Raw genomic sequence first — 26,627 nt, forward strand, 5'->3', positions numbered from 1 at the left:
TCTCTCTCTCTCTCAATAAGCATATATATATGAATGTATCTCTCTCTCTCTCTCTCTATATATGTATATGATATATGAAGACTCAGTACTTCCTAAAATTATGAGAAGAACTGAAGCAAACAGCTTAAATTCAAACTGAAATGCCTATTTTAAAAGCATGGCACAAAGCACAGCTTAAATGTGGTTACAGTGTAAATTTGTGGAAGAGAATATCTAAAAATAAGCATGAAAACACCTCTTGATAATGACACTGTTTTCTAGGGAGAAAATATCAGACATTGATAATGGTGTTAAATTTCATTCTGAAACAGATGTAAGAAAATTATTAAAAATTATATTCTAAAGAAATAGAAAATATTTTTATCTCATGCGCTCCTCTTATTTGCTCTCCTTGTCTTATTGAGAGAAAACAGAGATGAAAACTTAATGCCAAGAGCTTCACTAGCTTTCAGGGACAGAGCTTGAAAATGGGTATACAAGCACTTCTCATAGGCTGTAATTTAAAACCTTTTTGAAAGCTAGAAGTTCACTGCAGCTTGGAAAAATGGGTGTAGAAATAGCACTGAAGACTATATGCACTATGGGCAGTACCTTTGTGTAGGAGGCTGTTGAGCATCTTGCCTTCCTGTGATTTCCAACCAGTTAAAATGTGAGTCAATCAATCCATGGTATTTTCTGAGAGCCTACTGCGTCCAGAGTACGGTACTAAGCATTTAGGAGAGTACGGTACAACAGAGTTGGTAGAAATGTTCTCTTCCCCTAATCAATGTCACCAAAGCTTTCACGAATGTTTGCCAAGTCCCTACCATACCACCCCTTTGATCTAAGGCAACATTCACAGTCCTATTCTCCAATGCCAACCTTCCTAAGATGACATAAATCTGAAATTCTAGAAGATCTTGTCCACCTGTCCTTCCTCAGAAAATACCATTTGACAGTGGTGGAAAAATGATCAGAAGCTGGCTTGCTCCTCCAGTGGTAATAGCATTTATGAAGCACTTGTTGGGGACAGGGAACGTGTCTATGAACTCTGTTATGTTGTTTTCTCCCAAGCACTTAGTAGAGTGCTCTGTACACAGTAAGTGCTCAGTAAATTTGATTGATTGCCTACTGAGCACAGAACACTGTACTAGGTACTGGCGAAGAGTACACACGAAGGAATTTGACTCTATACCTGATCCTCTGGGGGTTGACAACCTAGAAGCTCCCTAAACTCTACCTCCAATATATGCAAATGCTTACACTACTGGATTAGTTCACATATTTTATTTCATGTTGTTAAGTGATTACCGTGTACCAGGCACTGTACTAAGTGCTGGGGTAGATACAAGCTAATCAGGTTAGACACAGTCCTTCTTTCTCATAGGGGGCCCACAGTCTTAATCTCCATTTTACAGATGAGGGAACTGAGGCCAAGACAAGTGAAGTGGCTTGCCCAAGGTCACACAGCTGGTATAGCCAGGTTTAGAACCCACGTCCTTCTAACTCCCAGTCCTGTGCTCTATCCACTAGGCCATGCTGCTTCTCAAATTTTAGGCATGTGCCTAAAATATGCTGCCAGGCTTCTATCCCTCCTGTAAATGGCATTAGACCCTTGCAGAGGATAGGAGAAAGAGGCAGAAAGTCCTTTTCCTTTCCACTGAAGCAGGTGTGTATAGATTTGTTCTGCCTTTATTAGGTCTCAGAATTTCCTTGCATGTAGTAGATTATTGACTTATAACATCTTCATTTACGAGAGGCAAAGGGTACTCTTTGGAGATAGGAAGTGATTTACAGCTAAAACTCTAACAAGTATATTTCTCCCCAAGGCTGCCCCTCAGAATCCAGAAGCCATGTAAAATTAATGTATCCTCAAACATGGTGTGTTAGACTTTGATTGAATGGGAAAACTAATAATCTTGGAGACTCCTTTATAATATCTCACATCATTTATTCTACTTTTCCAAAATGAAAATGAATGAAATGAGGTTGACTATTTGTCATCCCTGGAAATCCCTGGAGGTTTTTGTTCTTTGGGGACAGCTGGATTCCCTCTCTGCAGCACTCAATTCCTCTCTTGGAAGGGCCTGACTGCAGGGGAATAGTCAAAGAGAAGAGTTGGAGGCAATAGAGCAGGAAAGCAACAAAGAAAGGAACTCGTGATACCTGCCCCTGTCCACTGTAATGAATGTGACTGGAACCAGTCATATGTTAATATGTGAGAAGAAGCATGGCTTAGTGCATAGAGCACGGGCCTGAGAGTCAGAAGGACCTGGGCTCTGATCCCGGCTCTGCCACATGTCTGCAGTGTGACCTTGGGCAAGTCACTTCACTTGTCTGGGCCTCAGTTACTTCATCTGTGAAATGGGGATTAAGACTGTGAGCCCCATGAGGGACAGGAACAGCATTCAACCTGATTAACGTGTGTCTACCCTAGTGTTTAGAACAAGGCTTGGCACATAGTAAGTGTTATTATTATTATTATTTAACTTCCCATTGGTTACTGCATCCAGATGGGGAGAATTTCCCTTGAAACAGATGTCCCTGATTCCACTCTTTCCCTGAGAAAGATATTGTGTGATTTTGTTTTTGTTCCCTCAAAGAATCAGTCAGTCAATTAATGGTATTTGTTGAGTGCTTATTGTATGCAGAGCATGGAACTAAGCACTTGGGAATGGACACCGCAAGAGACTTGGTACAGTTGATTCCTGCACACAAGGAGCTTACAGTCTTCAAGGGCAGATAGACCTTAAAACAGATTAGGGATAGTGGAGATAATAGAGTATAAGAATATTTATTGAAGTATTGTGGGGCTGGGGTGAGCAACAGAGGGTTTGAGGAGGACATAACCAAATAGGCGTAGAGGGCAGATAAGGGAAATAAAGTATAGTCTGGGAAGGCCTTTTGAAGGAGATTTGATTTTAGGAGAATTTTGAGAGCTCATTGTGGGTGGGGAAAATCTGTTATATTGTACTCTCCCAAGTGTTTAGTATTCATTCATTCATTCAATAGTATTTATTGAGCGCTTACTATGTGCAGAGCACTGTACTAAGCGCGTGGGATGAACAAGTCGGCAACAGGTAGAGACAGTCCCTGCCGTTTGACGGGCTTACAGTCTAATCGGGGGAGACGGACAGACAAGAACGATGGCAATAAATAGAGTCAAGGGGAAGAACATCTCGTAAAAACGATGGCAACTAAATAGAATCGAGGCGATGTACAATTCATTAACACAATAAATAGGGTAACGAAAATATATACAGTTGAGCGGACGAGTACGCGTGGGGATGGAAAGAGTGGAGAGCACGGGAAAAGGGAAAAAGAGGGTTAACGCGGAGAGTAAAGGGGGGATGCAGAGGAGTAAGGGAGAAGAGGAGCTCAGTCTGGAACCTCTTGGAGGAGGTGATTTTAAGTAGGGTTTTGAAGAGAAAGAAATCAGTTTGCGATGATGAGGAGGCGCCAGACCCGGCAGGACGTGACCCAGGGTCGACGTGGAATAGCGAGACCGAGGACTGAGGAGTGGCGCAGAGCGGAGCGTGCAGGGTGTAGAAAGAGAGAAGGGAGGAGGTAGGAAGGGGCAAGTGATGGAGAGCCTTGAAGCCTAGAGTGAGAGTTTTTGTTTGGAGCGGAGTTGATAGGCAACCACTGGAGTTGTTAAGAAGGGAGTGACATGCCCAGATCATTTCTGCAGGAAGATGAGCCGGGCAGCGGAGTGAAGAATAGACCGGAGCGGGGCGAGAGGAGGAAGGGAGTCAGAGAGAAGGCTGACACAGTAGTCTAGCCGGGATATAACGAGAGCCCGTAACAGTAAGGTAGCCGTTTGGGTGAGAGGAAAGGGCGATCTTGGCGATATTGTAGAGGTGAAACCGCAGGTCTTGGTAACGGATAGGATGTGAACGAGAGAACGAGTCAAGGATGACACCGAGATTGAGGGCCTGAGAGACGGGAAGGATGGTCGTGCCATCGACGTGATAGAGAAGTCTGAAGAGACTGGGTTTGAGGGAAGATGAGGAGCTCAGTCTTGCTCATGTTGAGTTTAGGTGCGGGCCGACATCCAGGTGGAGACGCCCGGAGGCAGGAGAGATGCGAGCCTGAAGGGAGGGGGAGAGATAGGGGCGGAGATGTAGATCTGTGTGTCATCTCGTAGAGATGGTAGTCAAAAGCCGTGAAGCGAATGAGTTCACCGAGGGAGTGAGTGTAAATGAGAACAAAGAGGCCAAGAACTGACCCTTGAGGAACTCCAACAGTTAAAGGATGGAGGGGAGAGGCTCCAGTGAAGGAGACGAGAATGACCGCCAGAGAGGTAAGAGGAGAACCAGGAGAGGACAGAGTCCGTGAAGCCAAGGTGAGATAAGTATGAGGGATATAGTACAGTGTACTCCTGTACAGAGTACTGTACACTGTACAGGAGTACAGGAGTAGTACAGTGCTCTGCCCACAGTAAACAATAAATATGATTGCTAGATAATCAGAGCTTGGTAGTTGATATTATGCATTTACATCCAGGAAGGTTCATCGGAGCCATCATAACACCTGAAAACATAAAGGAAGTTTATTATCTCATGGAGAGCCCAACTTTCATAGCTCACTGTGCCTAATCGCAATCAGTGCCAGAGAGAGCATCACATTCATATCTGTCCATTTTATTTTACACAGAAGAAGCAAAGAAGGAAAAACAGCCCGAAGTTTTAACCATATTTTTCTGGCACAGTAATTAGGTCGCTGCCAGAAAAAAAAGCACACTTACTGGAGACGCGGTGGCTGAGATGAGTTTACAAGATGTCAAATCCAAGTCAAGACCCAAGCCTGCCGATGGCCTGCGTCTTCCCTGTTGAGATTGATTCTAAAATTCTAACATTCCTCCTTGCATCCTAGAGCTACAGTGGGAGCAGGATTGCTGAGATGAAGGACTATTGTCTGACCCAGTAATTGTCACACATAGTCTTTGGTGGTTTTTTATGGTATTTGTTAAGCGCTTACTATTTTCAAACACTTTCTAAGCACTGCGTGGATGCAAATTAATAGGTTGGATGCAGCCTCTGTCCCACACGGGTTCAGAGTCTAAGTAGGAGAGAGAACAGGAGAACTGAGGAACAGAAGTTTAAATGACTTGTCCAAGGTCACACAGCAAGCAGTTTCAGAGCTGGACTAGGACCCAGGTCCTCTGACTCCCAGATCCCATGCTCTTTCCCACTAAACCAGCTCTTCTCACTCGGCCATGCTGCATGTTCATTACCTGCTGTTTCTCAGCTACAGAGTAGGGTATTCACGAGTCTAATCTGTATCTATCTCAGCACTTACTACAGCTTGGCACATATTAAATGTTCAACAAATACCACAATTATGAAGATGATAATGCAAATTCATTCATTCAGCTGTAATTGAGCACTTGATGTGTGCAGAGCACTTTTACTAAGCACTTGGAGAGTACAATGTAACAATAAGCAGACACATTCCCTGCCCACAATTAGCTTAAGTTCTCATGTTATCCAGTTCCCAAAATAGCTGCCTAGCGTTCATGAAAACTGAATCCTCAGGCATACAAAATGTGGGGTTAAATTTTAAGTGCATGTGCTTTCGTTTTAATATGATAATTAAGTACCTACCACTAAGGTTTCTCAGCAAAAAAATTTGAAAATCACTATTTCAATGATTAGGCTCAAATTCTTTATAGATTTCTCATGCATTTCTACAATAGCAGAATATCACTGGATTCATTATCACAAATTAATAGTTGCCAAGTGATTCAACCAGAGTCTGGGAGGTGTTTGAACTAAATGTCTTGTGGACAATTTTGGGGGAAAAATTTCAATATTATCTAGGGATGTCTCTGGGACATGGAATCAAAGAGCCAAGAAATTGTTATCTTGAATATTCTCTCTTGAGGTTTCTCAGTCCAGGATGGTTACACCAAATCTGGGTTAGAGAAAGCTGATCTCAGAAAGACAGGGTGGATTAACAAGAAGGAGCTCAGCCAAGGGGTTAAAACCTGATTCTTGACCCAGTCTGCTATTGGCCTGCTGCTTCATCATGTGCAAGTCACTTAACATCTCTGGGCCTTGATTCCTCATAGTAGATTGGAAAAAAGCCTTGTAATAATAATAACAATTATTATGGTACTTACGCACTTAATAGGTGCCAAGCACTGTTCTAAGCACTGGGGTGGATACAGGTTGAGCCATGGACAGAGTCCCTGTTCCACATGAGCTCAACACTCTTAACCCCCATTTTAGAGAGAGGTAACGAGCTCAGCGAACTGAAATGATTGCCCGAGGTCACACAGCAGAAATGTGGCGCAGCCAGGATTAGAACCCAGATCCTCTGACTTTCAGGCCCATGCCCTATGCACTAAGCCACACAGCTTCTGGGCTTCTCTCTGCTACCTCTCTCTACCTCTTGTGGCCAGTTGGAGCAGGGACTGGGGCTGATCTAACTATCTTGCATCCACCACAGTGCTTGGCAAATGGTAAGGCATAATAACCCTCATTGTTATTATCAGAAACCACAGGGTGAGAAACAGAGCTCAAGTATATGCCCAACATCAAAGGGCCCAGTGTAGAATACTTGCCTTGGAAAACCTCTATAAGGTTCATTCTGTGACCTTTCGCAAGAAACTGAATCGCTCTAGCCACTCTTCCATATCCTGGCTTGATGGATCCAAAAGGGATGGGAGGGAAGAGAGCAGGAGATGGGAGGGGATCTAGGAACCCCTGTCTCTTGGGGATCCTTGGCTCAAGATAACCCAACTGTCTGGACTCTTGAGCCTACTGTCCCCAGCCTCAAAGAAGCCTGAGAAGCAACATGACCTAGTGGAAAGCACAGGCCTGGGGCCATAGGACCTAGTTCTAATCATCATCATCATCATCATCATAAATGATATTTATTGAGCACTTACTTTGTGCAGAGCACTTACTAAGCACTTGGGAAAGTACAATACCCCTGAGTTTGTAGACACATTCCCTGCCCACAATGAGTTTACAGCTGGTAAGACAGACATTAATATAAATAAATCATTTACAATATATAATTATAGATATGTACATAATGCTTGTATGGGGGGGGCAAATGTCAAATGCCCAAAGGTCACAGATCCAAATGGATAGATGATGCAGCATGGGACAGTGTTTAGAGCTCGAGCCTGGAGTCAGAAGGTCATGAGTTCTAATTCCGGCTCTGCACTTGTCGGCTATGTGCCTTGGGCAAGCCACTTCAATTCTCTGTGCCTCATTATCTCATCTGTGAAATAATCAAGACTGTGAGCCCCATGTGATGGGAACTGTGTCCAACCTGATTTCCTTGTATCCACCCCAGCACTTGTATAGTGCCTGGTACATAGTAAGTGCTTAACAAATACCAGAATTATTATTATTATCGTTATTCTGCAGAAGGAAGGGATCCAGGGAAAAGAGGGTTTAATTGGGAAGGCCTTTTGGAGGAGATGTGACCTTATTAAGGCTTTGAAGGTGGGGAGATTCTAATCCTGGCTCTGACAGTTGTTTTATATGACTTTGAGCAAGTCACTTTCTATGCCTCAGTTTTCTCAGCTGTAAAATGGGATTAAGTACCAGTTCTCCTCCTACTAAGATTGTGAGCCCCAAAGAGGCAGGGACTTTGATCTACCAGATAATTCTTACCAACATCAGTCAAACAATGCTTACTGCATACAGCATTAAGTGCTTGGGAGAGTATGGTATAACAGAGTAACATATTCTCTGCCCACAGTGAGTTTACAGTCTAGAGAGGATACAGACATAAATACAAATAAATAATTATGAATATATACCTAAATGCTGTGGGCTCAGGGAGGGATGATAGAGAGTGCTTCATTCATTTCAGCACTTAGAACTATGTTTGATCAAAAGTAAGTGCTTAATATAATAATAGCATAAATAATAATGATGATAACCATAATGTCTAAGCCTGAATCTGGTACAGATTTGAGTGGGATTTGGTGATTTTTTTCTATGTGAACTGAAATCACCTAGTAGATAGAGCATGGGCCTGGGAGTCAGAAGGACCTAAATTCTAATCCCAGCTCTGCCACTTGTCTGCTGTGTGACCTTGAGCAAGTGACTTCACTTCTCTGGGCCTCAGTTATTTCATCTGGAAAATGGGAAAAAGACTGTTAGCCCTATGTGGGACAGGACTGTGACCAACCTGATTTGCTTGTATTCACCCCCATGTTTGCTACAGTGCTTGGCATATGGTAATTGCTTAATAAATACCACACATCATTATTACTATTTCCAATTCCATTCACTCATGACTTGCATTCAGAGGCAATCCACAGTTTCAAATTATTTATCTTGGTCAGAATCACATTCCTCATCCTCAATCTGGAAATATTTTGTGCCTCCTTGACTATACGAATGACATTATTAGGGACTGGTGCTTTCCATTGTTCTTCCTAAAGATAGCTGAACTGAATAACACCAACATCTTTCCTAATTGGAGAAGTATTCACTTTGTTTGAGTGGTTCAGGTTGAACTTGGATGTCACTTGACCTGAAATTTAAACCCTCAGCTTGAACATTTTCCTTTCTATTTCCTATCTCTTTCTGCCAAGTTGACTGATGGTTCTTGTCCCTGAGATATTCCCCCTTGATGTCAAGACAGGTTCTCAGAATGTCTTTCCGTTGAATTTTTGAAACCATAATTTTGCGATGACCTTTATCTTCATACTGATGCAGTTATATAAAACCCAAAGTTGTTCCTAAAGGGTTGCATCCGCAAGATGCTACAATTAGTACAGTGGAAACCTCATTTTGGACCTTTTAAAGGAAGCAAAAGAAAACTGTGGAACGCGAAATGTAGAAAGTAAGAACTCGGTGTGTGTGTACGTGTGTGTGTGTGTGCGCATATACTGTTGATTGCACTGGAGCATACCTGTCCATGCCAGTGAAACATACAATGTTCTGAGTTAGAAATATTGAATTGCCCAAACTTAGAAGATTTCACTGTAGTGAACTCAATAACAATTTCCTTCATTGGGAGGACTTTCTACCCCTGTTTTCTCAAAGTTGTTTTCCTTTCTCCTATGAAAATAATTCACAGCTCTGTTTCATTGGAAGCATTTTCATTCCCTGCCTGGGATCAAGTCTTAGTTAACATGGCTACTTGGTGATTGGTTGGTCTGCCTGGTTGCTGTCAGAGTAATCAAACTCTTCATTTTTGAAGCTTATCTTCCCATAATATTCCAAGAATTCTTAGAGCCAGATATCAGCAACAAAATGAACTGCTAACCTTTGAAATCGATTTCACAAGGACTTAGGGATATTTATGAAACATATGATAGTGAAAACTGCTCACATAAAATTGGGAGAAATACACAAATACTAGCACCTACAAGTCTTTAATGAAACCTCACTGCTCTCTCCCTCCTTTTTCCTCTCTGGAGGACCAATGGACTATTTAGGGCTGAGGAGAGGAGTCCCTCGAGTCCTGGACCCATGGTGGAATTTAGCGGAATGCCCAATGAAGTGTACTAACTCGAACAATGCCCCAGTTTAATTGGGTCATCTTTGGTGTTTGCATGCTGCACTGAGAAATTTTAGGAAAACAGACAAATGACCCAAAAGGAGGGATACTTGCCCCATCTCCACAGCATTAGTATGCATCTTTATACTCTACTATTTCCCTAGCTATATTTTATTTTACTATCTGCCGCCTTCTGTAGACCCTCAGTGCCTTGACGGCCAGCACCCTGTCTACCATTCTATTCAATAAATCAGGCGATCAATCAATGGTATTTATTGAGTGCTTACTTTGTGCTGAAAATTGTACTAAGGGCATAGGAGAGTACAATACAACAGAGATGATAAACACTTTCCCAGCCCACAATGAGCATGCAGTATAGAGAGGGAGACAGACATGTATAAATTATTTATAAATCTATTACTTCCCAGATGTTGAATATAATGTTCTGCACATATTAAGCACTCAATAAATACCACTGGCAGATTAACTGGCTAAATTATCAGTGTGCTATGAACTAGACTTCTGGCTGCTCCGATGAATTTTAATTGCTTGATTGCCGAAGTCTGGGTTTTCATCTCAAAGCATTCCAGGACTTGTACTGCATGGGAGATTCTAGCTCTTGGCTTTCCTTCTTCCATTCCTTCCTCTCTACCACCACTCCCTCAGTGACCATTAGATTATTAACTCTTCAAAGAGAGGGGCCATATCTTTGACTACTATTGTATGCTCCTAAATTTCCAATTCAGTGCTCTCAACACAGTAGGTCCTCAATCAGTACTGATGAATGAATGAAAGAAAAAAAATGACAAATGAATGATTGAAAAAATGAATGAACAAAAGAATGAATGAAGAATGTGGAAGGCTGCAACGAGTTGGTGCTGACGTCCCATTTTGTAACAAAAATAATGTGGTCAACCTAAGTTTATTTATGCAGCTCTGATATGTGCTCTGTATATATCCTTTTTCTAATCCTGAGACCTGCTAGATCACTATATAAATGCACAGTTCTTCAACCCACATATTCAGTCTGTGCTAAATCCTGTCAGTTCAACCTTCACAACATCAGTAAAATCTGCCCTTCCCACTCCATCCAAACTGCATTATGTTAATCCAAGTGCTTATCCTATCGTGCCTTGGTTACTGTATCAACATCCTTGCTGATCTCTCTTTTGTCTCTCTCTACGCCAGTCCATTCTTCACTTTGCTGCCCGGAACATTTTTCTACCAAAAATCCAGTTCAGGTTTCCCACTCCTCAAAAGCCTCTAGTGGTTGCCCATCACCTCCACATCAAACAGAAACTCCTTACCATCGGCTTTAAAGCACTCAATCACCTTGCTCCCTTCTACCTTACTTGCTCTCTCCTACTACAACCTAAGCCCACACATTTCACTCCTCTAATGCCAACCCACTCACGTACCTCAGTGTCGTCTATCTCTACTCTAACCTCTCGCCCACATCCTGCCTCTGGTCTGGAAGGCCCTCCCTCTTCATATCAACAGACAATCACAGTCTCTGCCTCCAAAGTCTTATTGAAGGCACATCTCCTCCAAGAAGGCTTCCTGACTAAACCCTCATTCCTCTTCTCCCACTTCCTTCTTTGTCACCCTTGCACTTGGATTTCCTCCCTCTTTTCACCCCTCCCCCCCCCACAGCACTTCTGTACCTATCCGTAATTTTTTTTTTATATTACTGTCCTGTCTCTCCCACTGGACTGTAAGCTTGTTATGGGCAGCAAACCCGCTTACCAACTCAGTTATATTATACTCTCCCAAGTTTTTAGTACAGTGCTCTGAACAAGTAAGCACTCAAAAATATGATTGATGAATTGATTGTGTGTGTCTTTGAGAACTGTATTTTAGGGTTAAAGATGATGGCAGTGCAAATGAGTCTGGTAAAAAATTATGCTTGTTCATCCCTTCCGCATGTGGTACGTGGAAATATTGCCCATGATGCATAGTGCATTTGCTACCTGAAATAAGGGGACTTTGCCTATATAATAGAGTCTTCTTAGGGCAAAAATCCAGTACTTTTTTTTTTTTTACTGATTCTGTGTTATAGCTGCTTGGGTTATAGAAGGGATGCTGGGTATGTACCAATCAATGACTGGATTGCTTATCTCTATTTAGTTTACTACTTTAGAAGTTTCCTGCATTTAGGGGCAAGGGACATGTTTTTGCTATGGATGATTTATGGCAGAGAAAAAAGCATTTGTTTCAGCTCCCAAAAGTGAAAACAAAGCCTGTCAGTGGATATGTGAAAAGGAAAATATTTTCTAAAATTGTCAGGGTAAAATATTTGCATGCTACATTTGCAAATCCATGGAGGTCAGGAAAGTCAAAAGGCAATGTGAATCTGCAGACCACGGTCTCAAACAGGCCTGCTCTTTGTGAGAATGTTTTCCACCACTCTATAATTCTGAGTGGCCTTTGTGGCTTCAGACCGGAATTGGACTCCAAACCAATATCGTGAACAGAAAGCGCTCTGGGGGTGGAGAAGGGTTGGTATTTTTCCGAAAATTGTCCCTCATGCAGGATGATCTCTGCATGCCATCTTCTACAGATCATTCTAGTAATTACTGAAGATCCTATGAAAATTCCCCACTAAGTTGCCTCTCCTAACCATCTCCTTTCCCCATCGATTTCCTGGACATGGTTCTCTTTTTAAGGAATCTGTCTAGAAGAGGAATTATTCCCTCCCCCAACACCCTCATCTGGTCAACGTAATTTACCCTACAACTCTGGATATTCTCTTCAGTGCCAAGGGCCTATCAACCCCCAGTGCTTTGTGAAAATTCCTACACTATGGAGTAGGGAAGGAGTCATCAGTTCCTGCTTCCTGTCTAAAACCCGAAATGCATCTACCAAGTTAAAGGGAACGGGTCTGAATAACCCCTCCAGTGTCTCTGGCTCATTGTGCAGGAATGTGTCTGTTTATTGCTGTAATGTACTTTCCAAGCACTTATTACAGTGATCTGCACATTGAAGCACTCAATAAATATGATTGAATGAATGAAAAAAAGGACCTCACAGATTAGAGTTTCTAGCCTCCTTAAAACTACAAACTAGTGTTCTGTGCACAGTGTCCTCGGGAACCTCCATAAGTGCTAGCTAATTACAGGGTTAGAAGCCACTGAGGCTGATTTATCTCAAGGGAAAGACTATGGGGGGGAGTTAATTATAGGATAAGGAATACTTAGGGATAACTGCAGGTCACATAGCATGTAATTGCTGCCTAAAGAGCACAGGACAGTTAATGAGTTTAGTGAGAGTTGGCAGGGAAGATACCATGTTTTTTTATTTGGAAAGTACACATAAAGAGGAAGAGCATCAATATAAATCAATAAGTACTTCTATATTATAAATTACTTATTTATATTATGTGTCTCCCCCTTTGAACTGTTAGCTCTCTATGTACAGGCTACATATCTGCTAATTCGGTTGTACTCCCCGAAGCACTTAATACAGTGCTCTGCATATAATAAGCAGTCAATAAACATGATTGATTGATTGATTGATTAAGAGCAGGGAACATTACTTAGCTCTCCAGTACCAGTCCCATGGCAAAGAGTGGGTCATTTGGAAGGGCATGGGGAAGTTGGGAAAGTTACTAAAGAATGGCTATGACAAAGAGCCCTAATCAACTCTATTGTACTCTGTCAATTACTGAGCACAATGCTTTGAGCACTGTAAGCACCCACTTAGCATTGGCCCACAGACCTGCCACTCAACAGTATCATCAGGTCAATATAGAATGTGGAGATTTATTGAGAAGGAAACCCTGAGTCCTAAAGAGGAAATCTGAGACCTGGCAGGTGGGGCTTCCCACCATAATGTTAGGGAAAGGGTCTTACCCTCCATTCTGCTCCCACCACTCCCCACTGGGCCACAGAGCTGGTATAAAACGAGCTCATGGCCAAGAAGAAATCCAGATCTTTGATAGGCCATACTGGCCAGGGGTTCACTTTTTAGCAGAAGGGAAGTAGAGTGACCTAGTGGAAAGAGAATGGTCTTGAGAGTCAAAGGACCTGGTTCTAATTCCACTCTACCATTTGGCTGCTGTGTGACCTTGGGTAAGACACTTAAATCCATCAATCAGTCAATTGTATTTATTGAGTGCTTGCTGTGTGCAGAGTGCTGTACTAAGTGGTTGGGAGAGTAAAACGTAAGGGGGACATTCCCTGCCCACAATGAGCTTAAAGTCTAGAGGGGGAAACAGACCTTAATATAAATAAAATTACAGATATGTACCAAAGTGCTGTGGGGCTGGGAGTGGGGGAAGAATAAAGGGAGCAAGTCAAGACAATGCAGAAGGGAGTGGGAGAAGAGGAAAGGAGGGCTTAGTCAGGGAAAGCCTACTGAAGGAGATGTGCCTAATTCCTTTGGGTCTCAGGTACTTCCTCTGTAAAATGGGGATTAAATCCGTTTCCCTGCTACTTGAACTCTGAGCCCTGTCTGGAATAGGGACTGTGCCCAACCTGGTTGTCTTCTATCCATTTACCCCATCACCGAGAACAGTGCTTGGCACATAGTAAACACTTAACAAATACCACAAAAGATAATGTAAATCCAAGGGATCTGAATCGTACAAAATAAAAAAAAATGGAAGTATTGTTAAGTGCTTTACTATGTGCCAAGCACTATATTACACACTGGAGTAGATATAAGACAATTGGGTCAGGCAATGTTACTAAATGTTACTAAAGCTATGAATATTGGGATTTTGAAGATTTAATACTTGATTCCTATATGGATCTAGCCCAAGATTTAACAGAGCCCCTGTTTCACACAGGACTTAGAGTCTAAGAGAGAGGGAGAGCAGGTATTCAATCCCTATTTCATAGATGAGGAAACAGAAGTGCAGAGAATTTAAGTGTCTTACCCAAAGTCACACAGCAGCCAAATGATGGAGATAGGATTTGAACCCAGGTCCTCTGACTCCCATGCCTGTGCTCTTTCCAGTGAACCATGCTGCTTCCCATGAACTTATAAGTGGAGCCCAGGCCAGCATTCAGCACTGGGCCATTTTTCAGAGATCTGAATTTCTTCTCGAACTTTGTCATGACTTTGAGCTCATTTTAATCCAGCCCTGTGGCCAAGTGGGGAGTGGTAGTGGGGGGATGGGGGGGGAAGCGGTGGGTGGCTGGGTATTAAACCCCCTTCCACGGTTCTGTTTAGGGCCTCTCAGTGTCATCAAGGGCAAGGGCTTCAATATCAGAACAAACGTGTCCTAAATCTCAAACAAAGCAACCCGTGTTCTAGGATTATCTACTGGGCAGTTTCATCATTAATCCCCAGGACATTCTTCAGGTTATGCTTGCAGTTCTTGTGATTGATTTGGGATTCTGAGTCATTCTGAGGCTTCCCACTTTTTAAAGGAGATTTTGAACTGAGGGAACAGCTTCAGAACACATTGTATCGCAGGAAGAGGGCATAGTGGCCGAAATTTCCTGCAAGTAACTACATCTCTTCTTTGGCACTTGGAGACTATAGCTGGCCTGAAATAGAATCTGTCAATAAAAATGCAACTTTGTGAGTCCTATTATATGCTCCAGTGCTCCTTGGGACATATTTGGGCTGAGTCAGATTGTCCTCTTCAAAAGCAATATCCTCTCTTCTAGTTGAAAGAAACTGGTCCCTGTAGAATGACATTTCTGCTGACTCAGAGAAGGATCGATCTCCCTACAAAATGGGCGTCTGGCTAATGCAAAAGGCTACTTCACATGGAAAACGGTTACAGGTTCTTAGATGTTCATGAAGCTTCCTTTAGAAGGCAGAAGAAAAACCACATTGCCCTTTGAATTGTTATTTGTTCATTAATCCTCTTGTGTCCATTATTTATCTGTACTTTTATGTTCTCTAAACTCATGTATACTCATCAGTTAATGTTGTCTGATGACTCCCACTAGATTAGCAGCTCTTCGAGAGCAGTTATCATATCTTTGATGTCTTCTCTATGCTCTCCAAGTGTCTAGAACAGTGCTCTGAGTAGTGTCTCAATTAAATACTATAAACTGGCTATGTGAGGTTCATTTGAGCCAGCTTTGGAAGATGTGATACGTTAGCAGTGGAAATAGTTAAGATAGAGGAGTTAATGTTCCCACTGCAGGACAGAGGGATAGCTCCAGAGAATGAAGCTCAAGGCTAAGGCCTCAGAGATTCCACATTTTCTGATCACCTGCAATCACCAGTGGCAACCACATTGAGAAGCAGTGTGGCCTACTGGGTAGACCACAGACCTGGGAGTTGGGAAGACTTGGGTTTTAATCCTGCTTCTACCACTTGTCTGCTCTAGGACCTTAGGCAAGTCACTTAAATTCTCGGGGCCTTATGACCTCTTCCGTAAAAGGGGGCTCGAGATTGTGAGCCCCATCTGGGACATGATTAGCTTGTATCTACTCCAGCGCTCAGTACACTGCCTGACACATAGCTATGCGCTTAACAAGTGCCATTTAAAAAAAAAATCAAGGAGACAGTCAAGTTCCATGTGTATCTGTAGAGTTCTAGTTATCTACATAATTCATTAAAAAACAAGTGAAAAACCTTTGATTCAGTTACTGATCTAGTCAAGGCAAAAGCAAACTTTTCCTTGTCCTGGATTAAGCTAGATGGCTTACCTACTATGCATCAGTACCCCCAGCATCATTTGTTAGGGCAAAGGGAGAGTTGGATAGGCATAAGTAGACTATATCTGGAAATCTGAAAATATATGTAAAAATCTGAAATTTTTTAAAATGCATTTTGCTAAGGACTTACTATGTACCAGTCGCTGTTCTAAAAGCTGGGGTAGATACAAGATAATTGGGTTGGACACAGTCCAAGTCCCTCATGGGGCTCATAGTCTAACTCGCCATTATACAGAGAGGGAAACTGAGGCACAGAGAAATTAAGTGACTTGCTCAAGGTCACACAGCAGATCATTCATTCATTGATCCATTTACCATGTGTAGAGCACTGTATTAACCCCTTGGGAGAGTGTAATATGACAATAAACAGACACATTCCCTGCCTACAATGAGTTTACAGTCTAGAGATGAGCTTAAAGTCTAGAGAAGTGTCAAGTCCAAGATTAGAACCCACATCCTCTGACTCCCAGGCCTGAGGTCTTTCCACTAAGCAACACTGCTTCTCACTTGTAAGGCAGACAATTAAATGGATAATGTAAGCAAAATCAAACTCTCCTTAGAATGTGGGTGTGATTCCAGAATTTGGGGCTTTTTCCTTCTCTGAAGGCTTGTCATGTTGGGTTTTAATGAATGAATCAATCATCATTCGTATTTACTGAGAACATGATGTGTGCATGGCATTGTACTAAGCGCTGGAGAGAGTACAACACAGGAATATAACAGATTCATTTCCTACCCGCAACGAGCTTACTGTCTGGAGGGATTTGTATCCTCCATTCTTTTCTCTGGACTCGGAACACAGCCCAAATGCCTTTCTATGCCAGTGGAAAGCACTTAGGAACTTCAGAAAAAGAAGGATTTTTGCTGCAATAATCAATCCTGGCAAAGGCAGAGTACGGAAAGCTGTTCCTGCGAGTTTTAAAAGAGAAATTGGCTCACAGTATTAGGGAAAGGTAGCATCCTGTTGTTATTCCTTGTGCTGGCAAAACGCCCCTCCCCTGATAGCGTCATCTGTGTATTTCAGGAGTCATGGCAGGTGGTTCAAGGCAACCAAATGCAAGAACACATTTTATTCTCAGGGAGTTGACAATAAATCAATTCTGAATGAACTCTAAAAACAAACACAACCAGTATATTCAGCAGTCTCAAGGAAACTTGTTTTCAATAATAGCCTGAGGGAGGTTTGGAAGAAAAATGAATTATAGTCAAAATGATATACATACTGCAACATCATAGCATAACAATAAACAGACACATTCCCTGCCCCAAATGAATTTACAGTTTAGTTCACTTTACTATGTGCTGGACACTGTTCTAAGTGCTGCGGTAGATACAAAGTAATCAGGTTGGACACAGTCTCGTCCCACATGGGGTTTACAGTCTTAATCCCCATTTTTCAGATGAGGTAACAGAAGCACAGAGAAGTGAACTGACTTGCCCAAGGTCACACAACAGACATGTGGCAGAGCCAGGATTAGAACACAGATCCTTCTCACTCACTCCAGGGTTCTATCCACTAGGCCACACTGCTTCCCTCCTAGACTCTGAGCCCATTGTTGGGTAAGGATTGTCTCTACGTGTTGCTGAACTGTACTTTCCAAGTGCTTAGTACAGTGTTCTGCACACATTAAGCACTCAATAAATACGAATGAATGAATCCCTGAAGATTCCATTAGAATAGCTTAGGCTCCCTGCTACTTAGATGAGAATCTACGTCAAAGCTGAGGCAGTGGGGGCAGAAAGAGAGCCGAATCCTGGATCAGTACCAGTGTCATCACTAGAGATGAAGAGAGTTCTGGGGGCTAATGTGTGGAGTGACAAGCTGCTCTCTGTCCCCCCACCTTTCAAAGTCCCTATTGGTCATAAGACCAGTAGCCAAACTAGAAGATTGAACTCTGTCCAACTTTATTAGATAGTATCTACCCCAAGCATTTAAAACTGTGCTTGACACTTAGTAAGCACTTAACAAATACCATCATTATTATCATTATTATTGAGAAGCAGCGTGGCTTAGTGGAAAGAGTGCGGGCTTGGGAGTTAGAGGTCGTGGGTTCTAACCCCAGCTCTGTCAATTGTCAGCTGGGTGACTTTGGGCAAGTCACTTCACTTTTCTGTGCCTCAGTTCCCTCATTTGGAAAATGAAGATCAAGACTGTGGGTCCCATGTGGGACAACCTGATTGCCACGTATCTACCCCAGAGCTTACAACAGTACTTGGCACATAGTAAGCACTTAACAAATACCATCATCATCATCATCGTTATCACTATTATTAAGTTGGGCTGACCAGAATTGAAATGCGGGAGATAATCAAACAATCAATCACTGATCACTTACTGTGCACAGAGCAGGGCTCCTTACAACAAACATCAAGTCTGAAGGGGGAAACGGACATTAATATAAATAAAAAAATTAGAGCTTACCTCCTCCAGGAGGTCTTCCCAGACTGAGCCCTCCCTTCCTGCTGCTCTTCCTCCCCTTCCCATTGTCCCCACTCCCTCCCTCTGCTCTACCCCCTTCCCCTCCCCACAGCACTTGTATATGTGTATGCACATATATACATATTTGTACTTATTTATTGCTCTATTTATTTAATTAATAATGTGCATTTATCTATGGTTCTATTTATCTATTTTGATGGTAGTGATGCCTGTCTGTTTCTGTCTGTTTGTTTTGTTATCTGTCTTCCGTGAGCCCGTGACCATGAGCCCGTTTGTTGGGTATGGATTGTATCTATCTGTTGCCAAATTGTACTTTCCAAGCACTTAGTACAGTGCTCTGCACACAGAAAGCGCTCAATAAATATTATTGAATAAATTGAATGAAATAATCAATAATCAATCAATAGTATTTGTTGAGCACTTACAACGTGCAGAGCACCGTACTAAGAGCTTGGGAGAGTTCTATGCAACAGATTGAGCAAACAGGTTCCCTGCCCATAACAAGCTTACATTCTAGAGGATTTACGATATGAACATAGGTGCTGTGGAGCTGAGGGTGGGGTGAATACCGAGTGCCCAAATGTCACAGATCTAAGTGCATAGACAATGCAGAAGGGCGAGGGAGTCAGGGAAAAAAAAAAGGCTTAGTCGGAGAAGGCCTCCTGGAGGAGATGTGAACCTTAAGGCTTTAGAGGTGGGGAAAATGGTGAAGTCTGATATATAGGGAGGGGCCTGGAGTTCCAAGCCAGAGGAAGGATGAAAGGGTGGGGTTCAGCCTCAAGATAGACAAGATCCAACAGAGGGAGTAAACTGACACTAGAGGAGCGAAGTTTGTGGGCTGGGCTGTAGTAGGAATGAATCAGCTAGGTGAGGTAGGAGGGGAAATACTAGGGATAAACACTCCATAGGAGTGCTCTGAACAAAATAAGTGCTCGATAATTACCAGTGATTGATTGATAAGGATACTCAATGGGAGACATTCAGAGCCCATCTTCCATGCCCTTCTAAAACTGAATCTCCTTCAAAGGCCTTCCCTGATTAACTTTCTTTACCATTCCCTACTGACACTTCAGAACTTAGCCCTGTCAGTGGAGAAGCAGCATGGCCTTAGTGGAAAAGAGCATGGGCTTGGGAGTCAGAGGTTGTGGGTTTCTAATCCTGTCTGTGCCACTTGTCAACTGTGTGACTTTGGGTGAGTCGCTTAACTTCTCTGTGCCTTAGTGACCTCATCTGTAAAATGAGGATGAAGCCTGTGAGCCCCACGTGGGACAAGCTGATTACCTTGTATCTACCCAGTGTTTAGAACAGTGCTTGGCACATAGTAAGTGCTTAACAAATACCATTATTATTATTATCTCACACTAGATCTCTAATCACTTGGGAACTCCCTCCATAGCCCTTATGTACCTACCTTTCAACTCTGCTGCTCTCCTTCCTGTTATTTATTTGAGAGTCTGCCTCCTTAGCTAGAGGAGGCATCCTCCTTGAGGCAAGAATGGTGTCTCCTAGCTCTATTGTACTCTCCCAAGCGTTGAGTACTGTGCTCAGGTAGGAGAAAGTGCTCAACGAATAGTGTGAACTGACTGATTACAGAGGTTGTGATGCTATCATTCGACCAATCAATCAGTGGTATTTATTGGGTTCCTGCTATGTGCAGAGCACTGTAATAAACACTTGGTAAAATACAATGTATGGTGTGGTAGACACAATCTCTTCTCTCAAGGAGCTTATAATCTAATGAGGGAAACACTACACATATTTTCTTCATTATTCTTTTCCCAACTCTTCTTGTATTTAAACAAGAAGAATCACAATCAACTGTTTGGAGTGTAATCCAGGCTTTGTCATTACTTTCAACTGTTAATGGACATCATGTCAAAATCAGCAGTGAGCATTCCAGATAGGTTATGGGGATACCCACTGGCGACAGAACTGAATGATTCTTTCTTCCTTTAAAATCCCATCGTTTATAATAATAATGATGGCATTTGTTAAGCGCTTACTATGTGCCAAGCACTGTTCTAAGTGCTGGGATAGATACAAGGTAATCAGGTTGTCCCACGTGGGGCTCACAGCCTTAATCCCCATTTTACAGATGAGGGAACTGAGGCACAGTGAAGCAAAATGACTTGCCTAAATTCACACAACAGACAAGTGGCAGATCCACGTTTAGAACCCACACCTTCTGATTCCCAAGCCCGTGCTTTTTCCTCTAAGCCAGACTGCTTCTCAGCGTGGTCTTATGTAGTCTTCAGTTTAGAAATCAATCAATCGATCTATTAATATCAGTGATATTTAATGAGTCTTTACTATCTGCAGAGCACTCTACTAAGCATTTGGAAGAGGATGATACGGCAAAATCTCAACAAACACCTATTATTATAGAGCAGCACAGTCCAATGTCTCTCTCCTGGAGCAACATAGTTTATGGCACATCCAGAAGACAGACTATTTACGGATAATGGGTGAATCATCCAATACGATAGGATCACATCACATCAACCTTCCTCCCAAATTCTCTACATACAAGACCCATTATGGTTACATGCATTTTAGTTCAAACCACCAGAAAATGGAGGCAGGGTTCCCTCTATTGTGAGCTATCAACATGAATGGTTTCTAACTCAGAGTACACAACCGAAGGAATCAGAAGGTTGAAAAGATCAAAGGAAACGTTATTCATTCAGTCGTATTTATTGAGCGTTTATTGTGTGCAGACCAGTGTACTAAGCCCTTGGAAAGTACAGGAAGCAGCATGGCTTAGTGGAAAGAGCATGGGCTTGCGAGTCAGGGGTCATGAGTTCTAATCCTGGCTACGTCACTTGCCAGCTGTGTGATTTGGGGTAAGTCACTTAACTTCACAGCAGACAAGTAGCAGAGCAGAGATTAGAATCCACATCCTTCCGACTCCCAAACCTATGCGCTATCCTTTAGACCGTACTGCTTCTCATGAATGACAGAGCCAAGGCAGTATCAGTGGTACTGTGCAGATCACTCTCTAGAAACAATTTTTTCATGCAGATTCTTGGTTCTGAATTCTCAGTGAGGAATATCTGTTGTTCTCAGTGGAAGACCCCATTAACATCATATGTATATGAACCCCATCAACACACTCTCACACATCTATATTTGCATTTTAAAGCAAGCATAATTTGGTAATATTCTGATGATAAAACAAACATGCTATTCCACTGTTAATGGCTCATAATCAGAACGGTTGAAAAAATTTCTTCCAGATCCCCTTGCATCAGCAGTATTTGCAAATTGGCCTCATGCACAAATGTCAAAATCGAATAATAATTATGGCTATACTAATAATTAAGGTATTTGTTAAGTGCTTACTCTGGGCCCAGCACTGTACTAAGAGTTTGCAAAGATACAAGATAATCAGGTCAGATTTACTGTCCCTGTCCCAGATAGGGCTCACAGTCTAAGTAGGAGGGAGAACAGGTTTGATTTGAAACTTCATTTTATAAATGGGGTAACTAAGGCCCAGAGAAGTGAAAGTGACTTGCCTAAGGTCTTACAGCAGACAGATGAGAGAGCTGGGATTAGAACCCGGGTCCTCTGACTCCCGGTCCCAGGCCCTTTTCAGAGCCATGCTGCTTCTGAATTGGTTCTTCCAACTATCCCATCAAGGAATGCAGAAAGTTGCATACCTTCTTTCACATCTCTGAGTCTCTTCTGAAACAACAGGGCTGCTGTAACTCTAGAATGGCTATGTCTTCAGTTAACCAGATAATCTTGAGCCAATGGTAGTTCAGTTCAGTTAGATAATGGTTGTGCTCCTTTCTGGGAAGAAATGACCTGGAACTGCATTTCCAGTGAGAATTTCTTGCACACAACTCAACCGCTTAGCATTTGCACACTTGATGGCAATAATGCATGAGAGCTGAGGGAGTTTTCAAGACTAGAATTTCTCCTGAGGACTAGGCAGAGTCTCCAGCTGTTTAAAAAATGATCTGTAACTCTCCTACCTTCCCCAAATAGATACCCAGCAGTGAAGTTCCAGTATGAATTTGAAATAGGAAAATGCATGAAACATATAGGCTAGATTGATTTATCTTTAGGTAGTCAAGAATTATCCTAATCAATCGATGGTAACTACGCAGGGTTAGTGCTGCAGTGACTGCAGAAGTAGGGTTTAAGGTGTTTAGGATCAGAGAGGTTAATAAATTGTGAGCCCAAGGGACTGGGAGGAAGAACACTAAGGAAAGAATAACTGAAAATTGTCTTCAAGAACAGCAGTGACAGGATAAAGGAGTAAGAATAGCTGGAGACTATTTTCAAGGACAGCAGACAGTATATCAAGAACACAGGAACTCTAAGGAGAGAGATTTCAAAAACCAAATAAAAAACAAAATAGAGAATTTCTTTATTCTTCCAATAACCAAATTGGAAGAAATACACTTCTCGTCACTCCCCCCACACCCATGGATTTTTAAAAATAGTCCTTGTTAAGTGCTTACTGCGTGTCAAGCACTGTTCTAAGCACTGGGGTAGGTAAAAGTTAAATTAGGTCAGACACAATCCCCACCCACCATGAGGCTCATAGTCTAAGTAGGAGTGACAGTAGATATTGAAATCCCCATTTTGCAGTTGAGGAAACTGAGGCACAGATAAGTTTATGACTTTCTCATGGCCCTACAGCAGGCATGTGGCAGATTAGAGCCTCTGGCTTCCAGGTCTGTTCTTTATCCACTAGGCAACGCTGCTCCCCAGCATGAATTGAGAGGTGAAGAGGATCTTAGTATACAAACTTCATACCAAATGATAGACAGGTAACCTTCCAAAAGACTGCGCAGAATTCACAGGCAGGGAACGGGGAAAAATAACACTACCCTCATCTCTTCTGCATGTGAATATCAACCAGGAATACTAAAGAGCAGCGTGGCTCAATGGAAAGAGCCTGGGTTTGGGAGTCAGAGGTCCTGGGTTCGACTCCCCGCTCTGCCATTTGTCAGCTGTGTGACCGTGGGCAAGTCACTTCACTTCTCCGTGCCTCAGTTCCCTCATCTGTAAAATGGGGATTAACTGTGAGCCTCACATGGGACAACCTGATTACCCTGTATCTACTCCAGAGCTTAGAACAGTGCTCGGCACATAGTAAGCGCTTAACAAATACCAACATTATTAAAGAGACATCTACCTATCAATCAATCAATCATACTTATTGGGTGCTAACTTTGTGCAGAACACTGTATTAAGGTCTTGGGAGAGCAGGCTATAACACAGTCTGTAAACATGTTCCCTGCCCACAATGAGCTTGCAGTCTAGAGTTGGTTGTGGGCACGGAATGTGCCTACCAACTCTGATGTATGGTACTCTCCCAAGCACCTAGGATGGTGCTCTGCACACAGTAATGCTCAATAAATACCATCGACTGATTGATTAAGTTGAAAGGGAGAGCATGGGGTGATGGAGGGGTCACAAGGGATGCTTCTAATGGGATCTTTGCTCTACTGGGGTGGGGCCATGAGTTATCTTGCAGTGTGAGGTTGTCATTGATTTACACTGATTGATTTACACCCAGTAAACAACACTGCTTTGGATCTTCTGTCATGCTGGCTAGTGGAAAGGGCTCAGGACTGGGAGTCAGGAGGCCTGGGTTCTAATCCTTGCTACTTCACTTGTCTGCTGTGTGACCTTAGGCAAGTCAGTTAACTCCTCCCCTTCTGGACTACAGGCTTGTTGTGGGAAGGGAACAAGTCTATCAACTCTATTAATTGTGCTCTCCCGAGCACTTAGTACAGTGCTCTGCACACAGTTAGCGCTCAATAAATGTGATTGATTGATGGGGTAGTTACACTTGGGTGCTTTAGTCAATCATATTTATTGAGCGCTTACTGTGTTCAGAGCACTGTACTAAGCTTTTGGGAGAGTACAATGTAATACTTAACAGACACATTGCCTGGCCACAGTGATTTTACAGTTTTGAGGTTTCCCTAGCAGGGATCCACACAAGAGTATGTTACCTACACCAGAACGACACCTGGCCCCATACCATGGAAGCATAAGACAACTTTCTTAACATAAAATATCTGTAGATTTTATGGTGGTTGTTTCCAATTTTGCCTCTTCTGTACTAGCGGACCAGGTGAACAACAATTGTTGGTGATGGGGTCCTGTGCTCTTGAACTTCAAATGAGAGAATGTCGCTGTTACATTTATGCACATTTGACCAGAAACAGACATCTCCAGATATTTGTTTGCAAATGTTCAGAATCTTGTTCATTCATTTGATCATATTTATCGAACACTTACTGTCTGCAGATCACTGTACTAAACGCTTGGGAGAGTACAGTACAACAATAAACAGACACATTCCCTGCCCACAGTGAGCTTACTGTCTAGAAATGGGGAGATAGGCATTAATATAAAAATAAATTACAGATTTGTACATAAATGCTGTGGGCCTGGGAGGGGGGAAGACAAAGGGAACAAGTCAGGGCAATACAGATGGGAATGGGAGAAGAGGAAAGTGGGGGCTTAGTTAGGGAAGGTCTCCTGGAGGAGATATGCCTTCAAGAAGGCTTTGAATGGGGGGAGAGTAATTGTCTGTTGGGTTTGAGGAGGGAGGGCATGGACAAAAGCCTTATTATTATTACCATTATTATATTCATTAAGCACTTATTAAGTATCATGCACTGTTCTAAGGTTTGGGGTAATATAAATTAATAAGGTTGGACACAGCTCCTGTTTCAAATGGGGCTCACAGTCTAGTAAAGAGGGGAATAGGCATGGAATCCTCATTTTAGAGTAGAGGAAACTGAGGCCCAGAGAAGTTAAATAACTTGCCCGAAGGCACACAGCAGACAGCAGAGTCAGGGATAGAACTCATCTGACAGGAAATCCCACGCGAAGCCCAGTGGATTTCTAGGTTCCATCTGAAAGTTCCTGGCACTTACTGTAACGGTAAATCTAGAATTTAACATATGGTGAAATCTCCCGGCATTGTCTCTGCGGTCCTCTTCACAGCTAGATGTTTGGTTTGAATCCATTTGGCCGATGTGAAATGAGCTTCTAACAGGTGCTCTAGATTGTCTGTGTTTTACCGATTACTCTTAACTGCAGTAGAACTGCCTTTTTGTTGCCCAAGCTGTTTCTCCAGTAATTTATAGTTGCCTCTTTGTTGTTTCTCTTTCCCTCTTCCTTTTTCTTAGGCAGTGACCTTCATCACCAGAATGAATCTGAAAATCAAACAGTCTGCCAAGTCCTCCTAAAGCCTTTCAAGCAGAGCCCTGACACATCTCCCTTCAGCAGTTCCCAACGCAATCCTCTCCTCATCCGCTGAAGGAGATAGGGTTGAAGTGGATGAAGCTTTCAAACCTCTGCAGAAACTGATCTGAAAAAGCCAAAAAGAATTTCCTTGTACCCATCCATCCGTTTGGAGCGTAGTGAGAGAGGATGATGTTCTAGTTTAAACAGCTCAGACATACTCCGCATTTTGGGAAATATAGGCACATCACAACATATCGGGCATCTAAATCCAACTACAGATAATGGATGATGGATACAGAAAAAGCGCACAACCGTATCACGGAGCCAGGGACATAGCTAGGGAGACGAGGACATCCAGAAATCAAGGAATGGATGATTACAGATATCAGGACAGCAATTATGAGGGGTACACCCCCAGTGACAGCTATTACCGGACCGGAGAGGACCCCAATCAAGAGGAAGATGCCCAGAGCGATGCGACGGAAGGTCACGACGAAGACGACGAAGTCTACGAAGGGGAGTATCAGGGTATCCCCCACCCTGACGACATTAGGGCGAAGCAGAAGAAGAAATCCCCTTCCCGGTCAGATGACTTTCGAGATCGCACCGACCTCCTCGCGGAGCGAATGGAGGATGAAGAGCAGTTAGCCCACCAGTACGAGAACATCATCGAGGAATGTGGCCATGGCCGCTTCCAGTGGACCCTCTTCTTTGTTTTAGGGTTGGCCCTCATGGCAGATGGGGTGGAGGTGTTTGTGGTCGGCTTTGTCCTCCCCAGTGCTGAGAAGGACATGTGTCTGTCAAGTTCCAACAAAGGAATGCTGGGTAAGTGTATCCCAGGTGCTGTCCAGCCACGTAGAAAAGTCTGTCAGTCAGTCAGTTGTACT

General features: G+C 42.8%; 1 protein-coding gene across 2 annotated transcripts in view; it reads left to right on the top strand.

The window, feature by feature from the left end:
* Positions 1–26,627, top strand: part of SV2B (synaptic vesicle glycoprotein 2B) — a 156,230-nt gene that overhangs the window by 71,415 nt on the left and 58,188 nt on the right. For both annotated transcript variants that reach the window (XM_016227892.3, XM_001508186.6), the window contains one exon: positions 25,683–26,565. In XM_016227892.3, the coding sequence (XP_016083378.1) occupies positions 26,022–26,565 (544 nt within the window). In that variant the 5' untranslated portion in view covers positions 25,683–26,021. The remainder of the gene's footprint in view (positions 1–25,682; positions 26,566–26,627) is intronic.

The sequence above is a fragment of the Ornithorhynchus anatinus genome, chromosome 5 (genome assembly GCF_004115215.2).
Source record: "Ornithorhynchus anatinus isolate Pmale09 chromosome 5, mOrnAna1.pri.v4, whole genome shotgun sequence".
Taxonomy (NCBI): domain Eukaryota; kingdom Metazoa; phylum Chordata; class Mammalia; order Monotremata; family Ornithorhynchidae; genus Ornithorhynchus; species Ornithorhynchus anatinus.